Source organism: Schistocerca serialis, chromosome 4 (genome assembly GCF_023864345.2).
Source record: "Schistocerca serialis cubense isolate TAMUIC-IGC-003099 chromosome 4, iqSchSeri2.2, whole genome shotgun sequence".
Taxonomy (NCBI): domain Eukaryota; kingdom Metazoa; phylum Arthropoda; class Insecta; order Orthoptera; family Acrididae; genus Schistocerca; species Schistocerca serialis.
The window spans coordinates 785411-804892 of NC_064641.1; the positions used below are offsets into that span (position 1 = coordinate 785411).

Genomic DNA, 19482 nt, shown 5'->3' on the forward strand with positions numbered 1-19482 from the left:
GTAGAGCAACGAATGTCTGTTTCCTTCTGATTTTATAATTATGTGCATCATTGTCCCTTTTGATCTGTAGTGAATTGTTTACAAGAAAAACTTGAGGAGGGAATAAATGTACTGAGCAGCAGTAGTCAGGATGGCCAACTCTTTAAACTGATGTCTACACGATGATCGTGGGTGTGCACAACATATGACTCCTACAACATGTTTTCGAGCAATGTCAACCTACTAATTTGTCTCTCTCCAAGATTTGCAATGATGCTAGATGTTTTAGGAGCACCAAAATATTCTTTTTCCAGTTTAAAATTCTCATCGGTACGAACACCTAAAATTTTTGAAGTTTCAAACTGATTTATTATTACCATGGTACTGCTGTTATACGTGTAGTACCTCTAGATGTGTAGAACTGAATATGTTGTGTTTTTAAAATTGAGGGTGAGACTTTTCACAGGAAACCAGTCTTTGATGTTTTAAGAAAATTGTTTACTATTTCTTCTCCTTCTGTGTGTGTGCTAAGGCTGATTACAATACTAGTATCATATGCAAAAAAAAGGTAATTCTGCTTGTTGTATATTGGACGGAAGATCGTTTATTTATATAAAGAATAATAATGGAACTAAGATTGAGCCTTGGGGAACCCCACACCTGATTTCTTTGCGTCAGAATAATATCCACGGAGTAAAGTGGTTGAACTACTAAATACAAGTTTCCTGCATTCTTTTGGTTACATGTGTCCACTGGCTGACTGTACCATCAGTCCCATAAGGCTTCCATTTGTCTAGGATAATGATGTGAGTCACACAATTAAAAGCCTTGGATAGGTTGTAGCATTTTAAACCAATCCTAATGCACCCTTCCAGATATATGGTAGATGCGACTGTTTCCAGCGAGTGTTCGTCAATCACGTAGTCAGACAACAACAAGTCTTCCCTTCTGTCTGTGCGCGATACGTTATGGATGACGTGATTTCGTAGGAGACGCGAATATGGGTGTAGGAACTTTTCTCGTCGAGAGTGTGTGGTTCGCACGGGAGTGCGAGTGTTGGGTGGGTGGGGGTGGGTGGGGGCTGTGGGGGCGCACAGTGGTCCCCCGCGCGGCCCGGGGCGGTCCCGCTGGCGCACGCCCGCTATCGAACGGCGGCCGGCGCGCACTGCGCATGCGCGGCCTGCCCCCGGCGCGCCCGCGCACCGCCAGTAGGCCACACGCAGCGCACCGCGAAACACAGACTGCGCTGCGGCCGGCCGCGCGACTCATGGACGAAGGCGGCGGCGGCGGCGGCGGAGGCGGCGCCGGGGGCGGCGGAGGCGGCGGCAGCGGGGGCAGAGGCGCAGGCTGCCCCGGGGGCGGTGCGGGCACCAGCCGCAGGCCCAAGCCCGACCTCGACCTCATCGAGAGGGCCTCTTCCATCGAGGACCACTGCCTGCAGGTAGGGGCCCGCGTCTGTTGTCGCCGGCGGCGATGCTCTGGGACGGACGGAGTGTCGTCGCCCACGGCCTGTATGTAGTACCTCAGAACTTGGTATTCGCTCTCAGACAGTGATCTGCCGCAATGATCGGCCGCCACGGCAGAACATCGAGAATTTTGCGGCTAAGAACAATCTACATTTCACTGAAGACGTCGTAAAACAGCCATTCCATGCATTAGGAGGAAACAGTCACTTTAAAAAAAAAAGAAAAAAAAATAACGAGAAATTTAGCCACACTTGAGTGACTCTTCTTTATAAAAAGCCAAAGAAGGAAAAGGGTCAAAATCCTCTATGCTGCCACAACCTCTTACAGTATTTCAATGGTTATTAACTCTCGCAAATATAATAAAAAGTAATCCGACATTATTTACTTTGTGGAAGGGGAAAGAGGAGAGATCTCACACACAGGTAAGCAAAAGAAACTGAAGAACAGTGACCTTTTACCTGCTGCCAACCTCACGTTCTAGTTTACATTTTAACACAGCTTCATTATTGTTTATTCCAACTTCACAGCTGGTAGGACATACAAGTGTTATATCCAGTTATTAAAAGCAGCAATGTACGAAAATATAGTCACTGCTTATTAGACAAAAAATTCAAAGCTAACCATACAGTCCACGTTCGTATTCATTACTAATTTTCTAAACGTATTTCCACTTAGAAGTGTGACATTTTAAAAATTTCCACATGAAAATTGCTAAAGTTTTGATGAAACTTTGTATGGAACAATAACTGTCTCACCATACACACGTAATTGTTAACTTTCAACGCCTCAGACTCTTAAACTTGGAAAAAAACTTCATTCATAATTTCTTATTCCTTTCTTTTCCTCTTAATTATCTGATATTTTTTCTCTCATCACATTTCCTCTTCTTACATATCTTGTCATTTGTATCGTATTGAAGATTTACTAATATTCGATATAACTCCGGTCCACTCAAGGTGTGACGACCCCACAACCCGCCATGACCCACTGACTCATTCTGCCCGTGCGTGACTGCTACAAAATGTACGCGCGCCCAAATCGTAAAACTCGCATTGTCGGTACAATGCCCTACCGACGTCCCTCACGAAAAACTTGTACGCAGGAAGTTATGCTCGTCTTACAATGTGCAACGATAACTGGAAACCAATTATTCGGCTTTTGCAACTGAATGCTCTGTTTTCAACCAAAAGTTTCATACATTCTTATTGGGCACCTTCACTGGCCTATGAAATAATTCATGAACTATACATATTATGAGACAGATATCGTTTCCTGGCAGCACATACAGGTTATCTTGCTACTTCCAATTGTAAGACTCTGACTTATCACTTTATGTTTCCTATTTTTTCGTGTGTACATTGACTTATGTGTAGGCATAAGAAGAACGCAATGTAAGCTTCTAGTTATCTGTACGCGACAATGGAAACATCCAGTTGCAAAATACGGATAACATTTACTCTTATATACGTGGTAAACATAACTGAGAGAGCAAGTAACAAAAATGGCAACCAGTATTAATAACAGAATTGTATAACTGTAGAGAGGTGTAAGACTTACAGCGGCTGAACGCTTCTGTTAGATGCACACGATGCTGCCGGAATTCATGTGTCAGTTAATTCACTCTCTGCAGGTTGGAGAAAAAGTCATAGTTTCAAGACACGAATTTTTGTCTTTTTTGTGAATTCCTAGACAGAAACGAACATACACTCGGCTGACGATCATATTTAAATTCAGTGATAAGGCACTATGAGGGATGAACCACGTGTACTGGAATAGGAAATTCATTTTTTGACAAATTCATTGACGATTTAATTATCGCTTATTTACTAGGAGAAAAATAAGAAAAGGAAGAAAGAAACATGCAACAATACGTGTAACGTGTACTGAAAACGAATTTTACACTATTCAGTCGTGAAAGAGCGACTATAGGACATTCAGGAACTCAGAATGAACGTTTGCGCAGAATTTCTTCTAAGCATTGTGAAGAGCAGCATAATAGTTTCATCAGAACTTTTGTTTTGTGATTGCCAGAGCAGAATGAGACAGTAAGACATTCGCTAACCACCTGCCACTGTATTATATAGTACATCAGATGTAATGTCTATGGAGATAATATTTTACGTGTGTTACGTTGTTCATTAAATTTGGAAGACTGATACAAATCCTGTGCAAACAGTCACCATTAATCACTTTATTTAGGACATAATTACTTTCGAGAGTTCATCTCTTATTTTAAAATGTACAAAGGTATGATGACCTCTTAGACATGAGACATTTATTCAAACACGCGTGTGGCGAATGTATTGCTAACTCTTTATCCCGTTCTTCGGAGATATTAATTTGTTAACAACGTAAAAATCGTACCATTATTTGATGAGTTGGCGGGGCGCTCGGCTTTAAGTAGGAAATTATTCATGCTGAAAAGGTGTTGGCAACAGCAAACCGCAGAATAAAATCGACGTGGAAGGTCCGGTCTATATTAGCTTGTTGGTGATGTCAGTTGTGCGAACATGGAATTAATTAATACAACAAGCTTGCCGACCTACACCTACCCACCCTCGCTGGCACACACACACACACACACACACACACACACACACACACACACACACACAAGCTCTTCGTCGGACATTACATCGCCCGCCACTAGGGATATACGAGAGTTTCTCCCAGGAAGTGTTCTGTGTACGTAAGCTTTAATGAACAATGAATGCAAAACACAGATGAGGAGTGCGCAAACAGCCGATTTGTAGAATTTCTGATGATGTTTATGTAACTAACACAGTTCGGTAGCACTTTTTATTTGGTGTAATGGTAATCACATTTTTCAAGTATAATCTAAAAACTGTGTGGTTTATCATAGTCCCAAATCTCAGAACATGAACAGAACATAAAATCTTTTGCACCAGCTGCTTTAATCTAAAGACCATTCTGGGTGTCAATCGGTGGCAACGACCTCTGAATTCAGCATCTGGCACCAGACTTTGCACAGTACCGAAGTCGTAATTAACAGTATTGAAAACACAATTCAGCTTACCGCTCAATGTGTGAATACGCCTTAATCAAGCGAAATAAATTACAGTGTTACTGGTAAATTAAAGGCCAGTCACCATCTTAATCGCACAACCTTCTGCAGAGGTATAAGCTTTAAACTGATGTGCTGTGATCATATCAAAGGGGTTCTTGCCTGGTTCAAACTACGAGTTTTAGGAGCAATGTATATATTTAAAGGTTTGCATCAGTTATATTTCTATTGTAACCTAAACTGCCTGCGAAAATTTAACTCGAAGGGTTTTGTCCATCCTACGACCGTAATTACCCGTGAATCAATGGCGACGAAGCTTTCTGATGTACAGTGTTAAACGAAGTTCGTATGAGCGGTAAGCAATATATCAGATAAAGGTCATTCGTGAATGAATTACGTATTGTAACGAATATATTTGAATCTGCAGACAGATCTGCAAGAGAAGTGCCAGCAAACTTTAATTGCGATAGCAGAGTTATGTGGACGGAGTGACTGTTAGTATAGATCCGGTAACGATAACTTACTTCCTGTACCGATGATTCATTCCATAATTTAAATCGTATGTGTCATGCTCCTCCTAACTTTTCAGTTTATGCATAGTGTTTCTAATAGGACATAGCTGACTCTAATGCGTGTTGAGGCTAAAACATCCTATAAGAATTCGTGAGGAGCAGGGTGTTATGTCCGTTCCGCTGGCCTGATTTGCTTTACCTCGATTTCCTACATTACTGCAGGTGACCGCCAGAATTGATCCTTAAATGAAACAGTGTGAAGTCTAGGTCCACAGAACTGAGCTACCACTAAGATATCCTTAACCTCTGAGGGACACTAAGCCTTGACGAAAACAGTGCGTTTAAAAGGTCATATCCGACTTGATTCACTGCGCAAAGATGGCAAAGGAAAACAAAGCACCTCGTTCTGTTGCTATCACTACAGTTCCATCACTCTTCGCTGTGTACAGAAACTATATTACACTACTTTAACTTGCAACTTCGTACTGTTGAGTGTAGGCATGTTATTAAAACACGTTAGGATACTTCCATCTGTCTCCCATCTTTGACTGCCACTCGCAGGCTCCGTTAGGCAGATGGGGCCACCGCTACGAGTGTAACGTATGTGAAACACCGTTAACGACGCAGTGACCTGCATACATAGAGAGCGGTGGTATGTGTGTCGTCATGCACCATTCATTATCTGCTTACGTGAAACAACGGAGTCCAGTGAATCAACGTGCCAATCCGGCTAAGAATTAGAACTCCCGTAACGTATTCTCCAACGACAGTAAAGGCAAAAATTGTTGTTATCGTGACAATCATAACTTTCTCTCTTACGCGACCCGCACGATCGACACTGCTCTTTGACACAATGACTGGCCTCGAACGTCAGTTGCGCTTTACTCTACGACCCACACACACACACATCGCTATCTTATAGGAATAAGTCATTTTTTAACATAGGCTGTCTACTGCGTGAGATTTAAAGGGAGCAACGAAAATCTGGGTGTAGGGATCTGTCCATGAAGAGAATCAATATTACAGATTATAATAATACCGGGTAGTTTTAATGAAGGACAGTTACTCACAGACCTCCCGGATGCCCTCTAATTGCTGTATGGCAGCCAAACTTAACAGATATTATAGTGCGTTACAAATAATGCAGTTTCTGCGTCAGTCACTTCTTTATTTTGTCACGACGCGTTTCGATGGTTCACACCACCATCTTCAGGGAGGAAATTGATTATTTACATGACTGATGTTGCTGTAGAGTACAGACGTCTTTTCTTAGTCGCAGACCGACGGCAGTGTAGGTTATTTCGCGTCTTTTGCTAATGATGAAACTGTTTATTTAGAAAAGGCACTTTAGAGGTAAAAGAAAACATTAATTTCTGACGGCGAATTATACTTACTGGACGGCAGAGTTGTAAAAGGTCTGCATACTGTGGCCTAATGTATTTCCTCTCCACCGAACGCAATATTTACAACTCTACCGTCCCTGTACGTCAATTCACTGTCAGAAATTCTTCTTTTTTCAACGTCTAAAGTGCCTTTTTTAAATAAACAATTTTTACCATTAGCAAAAGACGCAAGACCTACACTGCCGTTGGCCTGCGACTGTGAAAAGATGTCTGTACTGTTAACCAACATCAACCATGTAAATAAACAATCTTCACCTGAAGCCGATGGCGTGATCCATCAAAACGCATAGTGGCAAAATAAGGAAGTGACTGGCGCAGAAACAGTTTTATTTATACTGACCAACACTCGCAGCCCTCATAATGCCGTCCCTTATGAACGAAATGTTCATTCTAATGCGTTAAAACGGTAGCGGTTAATGTCGGAAAATAAATTAGTTTCAGTTTTGGCCAAAACGTGCAAATCTGGCGCTATACACTGTTTGTATGACTGCATGACACCCATGCTGTCAGCTGACAAACCATAAAGTGGGTGAACAGTGTGGACGCAGAGAAGGAAGACGGTGCGCTGGTAGTGACACTGCTTTCTGTGAACGGCAGCAGCTACAGTGGTGCACCGAGAGAGTATCGCCGACTGAGAGCCAGATGTCGTTAAATGGTCTAAAGAAGATGTTAACGAAAATTGAAAACACGGGTGAGCTTATTGTGGCACCTGGAAGGGGAAGGCGTCCTAGCACGGTGGAGGTTATTGACGGGGTCGGTGTTGCTACAACTGACCAAGTAACAAGTGCCCCGGGTAAGGCTAGTGCTACTGTAGTGTCGCGTGCATTGTCAGTCGAGTAGTCAACAATACGGACTGTTTTGTACCTTTTTTGCACTGGTACCAGTACAATATCCAGACGGTGCAGAAACTGAAACCTCATGATCCGCAGCAACGTTCTGAATATGCTAGTCGGTTTGGCCGGGCAATATTCTACGGAGTGATGAGGCACATTTTACACTACAGGGTGCAGTGAGTACACTAAACTACCCAATTTGGGGTCCTGTTAAACTGCGTGTTGTGCTTAAATTGCCACTGCACTCGCTTATGTGACTATGTTGTGTGGATTCACGAGCACCTTTATTCACGGTCGGTCGACTCTTCTTTGAAGAGAATATGCCCGGAGGTTCTTTCAGGTGTACCGTGACGTCTGCAAGTCGTCGAGACCTCCTTCCACAGCGTGTGATTCCTGCTTTGGAAGAGTTCAGCTGTGTGGAAATCTCTGTTTTCGTGCAAGATGCAGCAACACCTCATGTCGCTCACGCCGAGGAAGATCTCCCTATTGCAACCTTCCTGCAATGTGTCATCTCCAGAGGTTTCCCAGATACATGACCTACAAGGTCACCTGATCTGAATCCATGTGAATTCGGCTCTCGGGGTATCTATAAGAACGCGTTACTACGGACGCGTTGGTACCTATCTCGTCTGACGGTCAGTGTACTGGAACACGTTGCTCAGATTCCACAGGGACTGCTGCGAGCAACTGTTGATCACGTCATTTTACAGACGGAGCATATCGTGGACGTCTCTGATGCTCATACATAAGAAACTGTGTAAACAGTGGTTCGTAACAAAATCAACGTTATGCCTTTCTCACTTGTTTCACATTTTCTATCTACGCCCGTTCCTAATGGATCAAAATGGCTCTGAGCACTATGGGACTTAACTTCTGAGGTCATCAGTCCCCTAGAACTTGGAACTACTTAAACCTAACTAACCTAAGGAGGCATGAGTCGAACCTGCGACCGTAGCGGTCGCGCGGTTCCAGACTGAAGCGCCTAGAACCGCTCGGCTTCTCCGGCTGGCCTAATACATCACATGTGGAAACATTTATATACGTCCTCCTTGCACTCAGAGCGCCAGATTTGAACTCGGTGGCAAAAACTGGAACCGCTTTTTGCCAGCGTAAATCAGTTCCTCATTAACGCATTAGAATATCTTCCAAGTTTCGCTGCCATGCGATAATTACAGCCCACACTGGACCTCTGTGTGTCGCTGCTCTTTGATTATAAACACCCGGTACGTAATAGCAGTCTTATATTTTTTGAAGATTGTGCTAAATACAGGTTACTTTGATATTTGAACTTATCAAAAGTTGTTTAAATTGTTGCAAATTTTTTTATGTAACTAGGTTTTAGATTTATTGATTATACGTCTAGATCTTCAGGATGTTAACAAAAGTGTTGAATATTTTGCGAGGTGATGGTAACCATCGAAACAAGAAAAAAGTGCAACAAACGTGGGTTCTAAAATGCATACCTTAATATCTGCGATCACTTGTTTATCTTCGCTATTGTGAAACATATCTCCTCTATTGAACAAGTGCTAATAGCTCTTGAAATATGCATGTTAAACCCTACGTTTACTGTACTTCTTTTTCTTGCTTTGGCCCATACTACCTCCAACCAAAAGATGGAAAGTAAAGAGCTTACAGTGAAAGAGATGTGTTTCGCAGTAGCGAAGCTGAAAAAGTTCTCATCGCTGTTAAGCTAAGTATTTTAGAGTCCACTGTTACTGCAGCATTTTTTTCTTGTTTCGACGGTTACTAACACCTCGCGAAATATTCGACACATTCAGTTGAGAAGAGAGACGGAGGACACTTAGGATAGCACCAACCTTTGCCCACATTCCTGTTCCACCCTGGAACGCGTGCGGAAAACGCCCCTCGGTAAGCCTCCGTATGAGCTCGGTTTCTTTGTGTCTGTGATTTTACCATCACGGTAATTTCGCGAGACGTTTGCAACAGAAGGTAATATGTTGCATGTGTATTCTTGGTCCGCAGGCTCTGGGAATGGAGGGGGGAGGGGAGCTGGAAGCAGTAAAATGCGTGCTTAGAAACCGAGAGATCGCGGTATAGATCTCAGTCGAAACGTGGATATTTTCATTCTAGCTTTAACCTATCCTTTACCTCTCGCAGATGTGAAGGTTCACTAGGAATGACAAGCGGTTAGGATTCCATGCTGACTCTTAGGCCCTTTTTTCCGGGTACGTTTAGTGTGATAGGTCAGGAGCACGCAAGTCGCCGAAGAAGCGTTCAATTGAAACGTATTCATCAGGACACTGTGCCACATGAAATTATCAATTGTTACGTAAGCTCTCCGAATTTTAAAACTAAACCTTTAGGTGACGAATATTGTCTGGCTTGCAGATTCTGCAATTAGAGTCAGTTGAACTTTTCCCTCAAACTGCGGTGCTAACCAAAAGAATTCATGACGAAACAGGCAGCTCTTCTTTGGGTGACGATGATGATGATGTTCGGTTTGTGGGGCGGCCAACTGCGTGGTCATCGCTCCTCGAACAGAGTCCCAATTTTTACACAGTCCAATTTTTACACAGTCCAATTTTTACACAGTCCATTTTTACACAGTCCAATTTTTACACAGTCCAATTTTTAAACAGTCCAATCTAGCCACTGTTACGAATGATGATGATGACGAAATGATGAGGGCAACGCAAACACCCGGTCCCTGGGCAGAGAAAATCCCCAACCCGGCCGGGAATCGAACCCGTGATCCAGAGGCAGTCTTCTTTGGAGATTTTCTATCTCCTCACGTACTTGTTCCTGCTACTGGTCTCAGACAGAGCGGCAATACGCACCTAATCGGTTTGAGAAACGTTTTTGCGACTGAAGCATATTTCTTCTGATTTCACCAGCCAATCTGCATCTGCAACTAGTTTTACCTGCTCATTTTACTTCAATTAACTCTAGGCACATTCTCCTAGACTTTACTGTTTCCGGGTTTTGATAACCAATTGTCTAATCGAAGAATGGTGCTCCTTTCTAGTTCTTTATGCGCGGTTCTTATGCATATGTGCATGGTATCGCGAGCTTAATGTTGATCGTGAATTTAGTCTGCATTTGCTAAAGAGTGGTTGTTGTGTTCTTCCTACAGAAATACCCATTCACCTTTCGATGATGTCCTCTTCTGCAGTCCCGGCCACGCGCCTGTCCTGTCAGATAAGAGAGTTGAGTGACCTGTAGTAGAGACAGAGTGTATCAGATTTTTGTTAGTGTCAGCTAAACTGAGCTGTTAAACGACAGACAGTCTGTGAGTGTTGACTTCACGGTATTGTTACTCGTCTGATACAGAAACACGACCGAGCAAGGTGGCGCAGTGGTTAGCACGCTGGACTCGCACATTCGGGAGGACGACGTTTCAAACCCACGTCCGCCCATCCCGATTTAGGTTTTCTGTGAGTTCCCTAAATCGCTTCAGGCAAACGGCGCGATGTTTCCTATGAAAGGACACGACCGTCATCCCTCCCTAATGCGATGGGACCGACGATCTGGCTGTTTGGTCCCCTCCCATAACCAACCAACAAAAACACGGCCATGCCCGTCATACTCTTGAGTTACAGTTTCAACACACACACCCAACCGCCGTCACTCGCAACAGCTTAGCCTATGCTATTGAGCCAAACCTAATACCAAAAAGGGTTACAAGACGGACATAATGCTCGCTCAAATACACCCAACGTGATCCCTTTTAATCTTTAGTTCTCGGTTTCAACTTGCGCAATACGTCACGCGGATTTTAGTTACTTCAAAAAAGTCACAGTTTACATCTAAAAATCGGAATCTCGCTCGTTCGTCTTTCTCACACGTTCGCATTCACTTTGCGGCACTCCACAGTCAAGTTTTTCTCGTTACTCTGCTGAATTACTACATCTGTTCAGAGCTGCTAATGTATGCGTCCGAACGTGATGATAGCTGAGCTCCGAACTTCCCAAGACTTCACAGAGCAATTCTTTGGCCCAGCAAATACGCGAGTACGAACTGTCCTCTGACTGGCTGAGCGCATCATAGACATTTCGATATTAGTATTAAACCGCACATTCCCAAGTCTTTTACATTTGACCAGTCTCGGCCTAATAGCTTTTATGAACATTTCATTAAAAGAACGTATTTATAAAATCGACAATTATCGACAGATCTCCCTTTTTAAATAACAGAACTATCTTAAAATGTTTCTTGTTTTCCCAGTACCACAAACCGGCTAGTTACACTTTGCAAATGAGAGTATGATTCAGTCTTTGTACTGATACCCACGCTAATGTAGACACAGTTAATAGACATGATAATAATCATTTATTATACAGGGTGAAGAACAATTCGTGGACTCGGACTTTGCAGTGCTATTCCTCACGTACTAACAATACAATGAAGTCTCTCACGAGATTTCGCACTGCGCATATCTCCGGCAGTAAACGGACGTCAAATATTGACAATCTGGCAACACTTTAATGAGATGTAGGTAATTGCCTCTCTCATTATGTCTGAATAGTGCTGTGCAGTTGGTGCAGTGGTTAGCATTTTGGGTTAGCATGTGGGAGGTCTAGGGTTCGATTATAAATCGAGGAAAATTTGTCTTTATTTGCTAAATTTAGTCTTCGTGGTACGGCCTCTGGCGTCTTAATCGTCGTAGAGCGATTACAGTCGGTCTTCTTCAAAACATTTGCACTTACGTACTACGACCGCAGAAATGGAAGTACAATCGTTTTCATTGGTCAGCTTTTAAGGAAGTCTTTTGCACGTCATGGACGCGAATTGTTTCCCACCACTGCATCTGCTAGATTTCAGACCTATTTTCTGTGTACCCTCCCACAATAATCCCATCGATTAGTACCAACAATTATTCTTGCCACGTTCCGGTCCACTACATTAGTTAGGAATGTACTTTAATAATGCCGGATACATTTGGCTTAAGTAAAGGTGTATACGCCTCGAACTCCTGTATGCTCACCCAATACGCTACCCACTGCACGAAACGCACAGCACTTGTCCTACTGCGGACACGTGTAGTGACTGTACGTGTGATTACAGTGTTGCCAGGTCGAGAATCATTAACACCCGTTTACTGCCGGAAATACGGGCAGAACGAAATTTTGTGACAGACATTTTTGTTTTGCCAGTATGTGAGAAATATCGCTGCGAAGTCAGAGTGCGCGAATTTTTCTTCATCCTGTATACCTCGCATTCAGAGCATCACACGAATAATTAAATTTATCAAATCATCAATAATCAATAAAAGTCCTAATATTCAAAGAAGATGGAACTTCTTTTCCAAAATACGCTGTTATAACTACGTATGATTTGAGTATGAAAGCAGGTGTTGACAGGTGTGAAAATTACCTAATTTTCATTTTAATAAGTCACGGCTGCAAAATACTAACGCGAATCCTTTACAGACGACTGGAAAAACTGGTAGAAGCCGACCTAGGGGAGTATCGGTTTGGATTCCATAGAAATGTTGGAAGACATGATTCAATACGACTTGTCTTAGAAGATAGATTAGGGAAAGGCAATCCTACGTTTCTAGCATTTGTAGACGTAGAGACAGCTTTTGACAATGTTGAGTGAAAAACTGTCTTCCAAACCAGACGGCTGTCATAAGAGTCGAGCGGCATTAAAAGGAAGCAGTGGTTGGGAAGGCAGTGAGACAGGCTTGTAACCTATCCCCGATGTTATTCAATCTATATACTGAGCAAGCAGTAAAGGAAACAAAAGAAAAATTTGGAGCCGGAATTAAAATCCATGGAGAAGAAATAAAAACTTTGAGGTTTGCCGATGACATTGCAGTTCTGTCAGAGACAGCAATAGACCCGGAAGAGCAGTTGAACGGAATGGACAGTGTCTGCAAAGAAAGGTATGAGATGAACATCAACAAAAGGAAAACGAGGATAATGGAATGTAGTCGAATTGAATCAGGTGGTGCTGAGGGGGACAGATTAGGAAATGAGACAATTAAAGTAATAAATGGGTTTTGCTGTTTGGGGAACAAAATAACTCCTGATGGGCGAAGTAAAGAGGATATAAAATGTAGACTGGCAATGCCAAGAAAAGGGTTTCTGAAAAAGAGAAATTTGTTTACATCCAGTATAGATTTAAGTGTCAGAAAGCCTTTTTTGAAAGCACTTGTATGGAGTGTAGCCATGAATGGAAGTGAAAGATGGACGATAAATAGTTTAGACAAGAAGAGAATAGAAGCTTTGGAAATGTGGTGCTACAGAAGAATGATGAAAATTAGATGGGTAGATCACGTAACTAACGAGGAGGTAATGAATAGAAGTGGGGAGAAGGGGAATTTGTGGCACAACTTGACTAGAAGAAGGGATCGGTTGGTAGGACATGTTCTGAGGCATCAAGGGATCGTATTGGAGGGCAGCGTGGAGGGTAAAAATCGTAGAGGGAGACCAAGAGATGAATGCACTAAGAGTATTAAGAAGAATGTAGGTCGCAGGAGGTACTGGGAGATGAAGAAGCTTGCACAGGATAGAGTAGCATGGAGAGCTGCATAGACCCAGTCTCTGGACCGAGAGCGACAACAACAACTTGATTTGAGTCCGTAAGATGCTGATACCTTTCGATCAGATCCATTACTACTTGAAACTATTGTTGTATCAGGTCGCAAATCTGTTATGTTCGGACCATAACTCATTGTCTGTATCTATTTGCTCCGTAGCGTCCGACTTATGTAGGAGTGGTACAAGGCGCTACGACTCACGCTGTTCAATATTTGTTTAACATATTTGAGAATGACCACGTGGCTTATAGTAAATTGGAATAAAGTACGAGTATTTTATTTCGAGTAACCGAAACACGGCTTGTTTAAACTTAGGTAATGTTTACGCTCCTTATAGACACAGCCAGTGGCTGATACGGAGTTTAGGGCACTTAATCTTTCTCAGCCAAGGGTAGGCCTGAACGAGCGGAGCTAACCGAGTTGTTTCCAGACGAGAAGGAATAGACGGCAGCCTTCATTCCGCAAGAAACGACCACTTTATGTAATGGGCAGCGTTGCACATCCAGTTCTGTCGTTCGTTCCTTTGTGCTGCCGCTTTCTGTTACTATCTCTCCCTCCCCCTCCGTCTCCTCTCCTGCACTGTCTCTCTCTCTCTCTCTCTCTCTCTCTCTCTCTCTCTCTCTCTCTCTCTCTCTCGACCGTAATTCGTGTTTAAGCGCTTTTGAGTTATCCGAATCTCTTACGCTTAGCCGTTAATGCCGAGTTCCCGAGCTGCTGGGATTTTATGTAGATCTGTGTGAAGCGCGAGTCTCTTGCTCCACAGAGAAATCGCTGTGACCCACTTTTGTCTCGGATGCGTCACTTACTCTACCAGTCTCCACTCGAAGAGCCACACTGCGGGTAGGCGAAGGAGAGCACTGTGAAACGAACGATCTCAGCGTTTACCTAAAGTGATGCTGAAAATCTTACCCTGGATTGCCAGATGGGAATTTGAACCGCTATTACTCAGACAATGTGAAGGAGGGCTTATGAATCAAAAACATCTTCATATCTCCCTTTCACGCAAAGAAGACTGAAATTTATATTTTTTTCAGTCCCCTCTTCATGTTATCGAGGGTCAGTCAAAAATTATCCGCTTAATGCCTTTTATTGCAATAGAAACTGGACACGTCCGTTAACACCATTTTTCGATATTGTCCCTTTACTTTTCAAGGCTCTTGGTGCTCTGCTGCACAAACATCATTTCTTGGTCCTGGTGGATCGACGGTCCCGTAATGCCTCTTCAGGTGGATCGAGCCAGTGGCTGTTGGAAGGGGCAAGATCAGGTCTGCACAGGGGATGAAGCAGTACTTCAGATTTGAGTTTGCAGAGCGCTTCAGTAGAGTGGGGAGCGGTGTGCGGTCGGGCACTCGTGTGCAACAGCACGGCACCTTCTGACAGAAGTCCTCGGCGTTTGATTTGAATTGCAGGCCTCGCACATCCCAAACAACGATAAGCATCAGTTTTCCTTCACATGGTTGGTTTTTGAACTTTTTGATGCTGGGCGATTGCGGTTGTTTCCATTCCACACTACGCCGTTTAGTCTCCTTCTCGTAATGACGGATCCGTGTTTCGTCGCCAGTGATTATTCTGTCGTCACCTCAAATGTATTTGGCAAGCGCGTTTGTTCATGTAACACTGCGAGTTGTTTCGGGACCCATCTTGCACAGAGCATGTGAGTCTGTAGCTAGTTATTTAGTATACAGAACTGTGACTAATAAGGTGCCACTTCGACACTAGTCACCACCCCGCCTACCAGAACAATGCCACGTGCACATTCAGTGTTGCCATCATTTTGGGCCGTGGATGGTCGTCCGTCTCCTTCCTCAGGTGTAACACTTGTGCGAACATTTTCGAGTCTTGAAATCCATTCGTAGAGACTCCGCTGCAGCAGGACACTGCTGTCGTGTCGTGACAAAAGTCTCTGATGGATCGCGGCCCCCGTTTCTCCTTCCGACCACAAAAACCAGATCGCCGCTTACTGTTCCTCTTTCGTGCAGACTTGTTATGGAGCGGCCAGGGTCTATCTGCAACAAACTGCAACAAAAGGAAGACTAACGGAGGAACTAGGATGAAACTTTCGTAGTAGGACCACAGCTGTGAAAATAAAATAAACGAGGACAGAGGTCAGTATGAACAGTGTAAGAAGCGATCGTCTCTACCTACGTGGATACTCAGCAAATAAAACTTAAGTGCCTGCCAGAGAGTTCATCGAACATCCTTCGCAATAATTCTCTATCTTTTCACTCTCGTACAGCGAGCGGAAAATGCGAACACCCGTACCACTCCGTGCGAGCTCAGTGAAGCATCCACAAGACGCTATCGGGTGACAGCTGTTTAGCGTAGTTGCGAGGCCTGGTATGCCACATAAAGGGCGTGAATAGGGTGAGATGTTGGGTAACCTCTGAAGGATACAGAGATGCCGAGTACTCGCGAGACAGCGTTATGGGCGCCTCCTTCAGTGTTTGAAAGGGACTCATTGGTTGGCTGGGGAGGGGGGGAGGGGGGGGGGCGGAGGGGCTTCTCCATTTGGCTGGCTGGTTGAACCTTGCAGTATCCGTGTCTGGGGGCACTGAACTGCATCTTGTCAACCAAACTCATGGTAACCCCTCCGCATCTCCACCTGCCATCCGGGAACAAGCAACAGCCTTCCCGCAGCATTTTGTGCCATCTCGCACCATTGGTCGGAGTCTGACAGGGGGTCCACCACACCTGTTAATCACGGAATTTCATGAGTCTTAGGTATGTTGTAGGGGAGCTTTTGTTGAGTGGCTGGCTAGCTGAAGTTCCGTGCGTGCCTCCTGTACCTGTATCGTCAGTCTTGTCTACACCACCTGAGCGTATCGCAGCCGTTGACGTTCGCGGCTCCACGCTGGCGGTACCCGTTCCAGTACTGCCTGCAAACTTACTCTTTTTCTCGAGTTCACAGTACAGAATGGAGAGCTGCTTCAAACTAGTCTTTGGACTGAAGACCACAACCACATCAACAACAACAACAACAACAGCACAGAATATCATTAAATGGTAGATGTAGGGAGGATCCCAGATACAGACGAAACTACTCATCCCTAATTTTGACCTCGATTATGCTATTAATACCTATCAATCCGGCTTCCAGTACCAATCGAGGTACCATAGATCCCTTGCGGTACAAGGAGCGAGAAACGACCCTGTGCAGCAAAAAGATTTGCAGAAGATTAGTGGTCCCTTCAAATCACAGTATACTATAAGAGTATCACGAAAGATATTCCCTTACACTTTCTTACGCATGCAAGAATCATCCAGGAAATTCGGTAGGATTGTTCAAAAAAATGTTGACGAGTTGATTTATATATTTGAAAAAATGTGACTGTTATGTGCGCCAAATTATTAAATTTCATAAAAGTGCTGTAGGAAGAGTTTTTAAAATGTCTCATTCTTCTGTACGTGCTACAAGGGAAATTTATTTACATTTTACAAACGTGGTGAGGGCAGGCAAATCAGACACTTTACAATCAGATCGCTGTAGATAAAACAAAAGCATGTATCTGCAACGTAAGAATTATTGCACCAAGATGAACTCCACTTTGCCATCCCTGTCATGTTTATTTTTACATACAGGTCAAAATTTTCACAAAAGATCCAAAATTGCTGAAGACTTGTAGAGAAACAGCTTCGAGGGAAGATTCCACAATTCTGTATCAATATTATACATGAGCTTTCACAGGAATGATCAAATACGCAAGGAAGGGCTCGTAGTTGATCGAAGAAACAACAGTCTTTTAAAATTTTAAGGAAGTATGTTTTACGGTACCACTTCTGAAAAATTTGTGTGACTGCAAGGGTCTAGCTTTCACTATATGTGCGCCGTGCTCTACGCGACATATGGCATCCGGAATTCTGTTCCAGCATGACAAGTCACAACGAGCATGACGATTCTATAATTTGAAGGAGGTGTGGAGTAATGACTCATTTATTAGTGAAATTATCACGGAGGAAATGACTATTTTTGAATAATTTTGCGGTGACATGTACTACTTAGTGGTACTATGTGCGATAAAAATGGAAAAGAATAGAAACAGTGGACAGGGAGGATTGGAACCCCACCGTTGGTGTGGTAGGCTCGTAACTTGCCCACTGTGCCGACCTCGTCTGGTCAAAGCGTGATAAACGTCACGGGCACGGAAGCCACGCATAAAACTTCAACCTCGATTTTCTCAGAAATTATGGACCGTCGCATTTAAAACCGCTAGCCAGTTACTCCATACAGATCCCTCTATAATATAAGAGGGTTGCTCAGAAAGTAAAGCATCACATTTTTTTTCTCAGCCGGAAACAATGCTACGAATGCAAAACGTTACGTCTGTAGTATTTGAAGCGTCCTGCCTGAGCGCGCAACGTGCTGTCATTGCATTTCCCACCGCAGAGAAAGAAACTGTGGGGAATGTTCGCAAACGCTTGAGCAAAGTTTACGAAGTATCTGCTGTCGACAGAAGTACAGTTAATCGCTGGGCACGAAGGGTGAGGTCATCAAAAAGCGGTTCGGCGGAGCTCCACGATTTGCAGCGTCACCATCCAGCCTGTCACACCTGACATGTTGCAGCGAGCTCCCATTAGTTTGGGCCATTAAAGGATGGCATTCGTGGAAGACGTTTTGAGGACCATGAGGAGGGGATTCACACAGTTAAGCACTGGCTCCGCTTCGAGGACAAGGATTGGTAGCGACAGGGCACACACGCCGTTGTTTCGCGCTGGAGGAAGGCCTTAGAACAGGATGTAAATTACGTGGAAAAATGGGGTGTGTAGATAAAACACCATTCTTTCGTGTGTGTATTTCCCATTATGTTCAGTAAAGACTTGTTGAAGAAGAAAGTGCGGTACATTACTTTCCGGGCAACCCTCGTTCCTAATAGTCATCAAAATCTGTGCTTAACAGGTTTGATTGTTCCCCTATGAGCGAGACTAGGGAATTATTGTTCGGTGACTAGGCACCCATTAACGTCACAACTCATACAATTGGTTTTAGAGTAGCACAACGACAGGGACGAATGAACCGCTGACGTGAGGCACCACAGTACGTTCAGCCGATGAATCGAAGCTCAGCACTACCGCTGGTAACCATGGTCGGCGGGTATGGCGGCTTCGGGTGAGGTCGCAGCCTTGCAGTGCTTTAAGGAGGCACAGCGGTGTCACTCCAAACGCCACGGTGTCGGGAGTCGTTCGATGCCGTTTAGGTCACGGCTGGTAGTGACGGACGGATTTCTGAGACGACAACGTTCCGACCCAGTTTTACCTCTCACCCTGCAGTTTCAACAGGATAACGCTCGTCCACAGATGGCACATATCTTTATGAACGGTGTGAGTGATTTTAAGGTACTCCCTTGGCCAGGAAGAGTCCCAGATCTGTACCAAATAGAACGTGTATGGGAACAGCTCCAAAGTCAACTATGTCCCAGTCCGAGTATCCAGGATATGAAGGACCAGGTTCAACAGTTGTCAGTCAGTGTGCCTCAAGACACGACACACCGGCTTTGCGACACTTTCTCAACCGAATCAGTACATGCATCTATGCCAGAGGGGGTACAAAGTTATTGTGGTAAGTGGGCCCATCTTGCCAAGTCCTTATAAATTAGACTTCATATTGTAATCACCGAAGTAACATCACATACCATCTCAACACTTGAAGTTTTATTACTTTTACTCTTCCGGTTACGGTGCAGCCAGTGTGTAATATCGATGAAGAATGACATCAGAATTACGAGAATACTAAGAAAATTTCTTTGGGAGATTTCGTCTCT

The 19482-nt window shown here is 43.9% G+C and overlaps 1 protein-coding gene across 1 annotated transcript in view; it reads left to right on the forward strand.

The window, feature by feature from the left end:
- The first annotated feature begins 979 nt into the window (after nt 1–979).
- Nucleotides 980–19482, forward strand: part of LOC126473635 (dipeptidase 1-like) — a 1495347-nt gene continuing 1476844 nt past the window's right edge. The window contains exons 1-2 of the mRNA XM_050100820.1: nt 980–1187; nt 1299–1420. Coding sequence (XP_049956777.1) covers nt 980–1187; nt 1299–1420 — 330 coding nt within the window. The remainder of the gene's footprint in view (nt 1188–1298; nt 1421–19482) is intronic.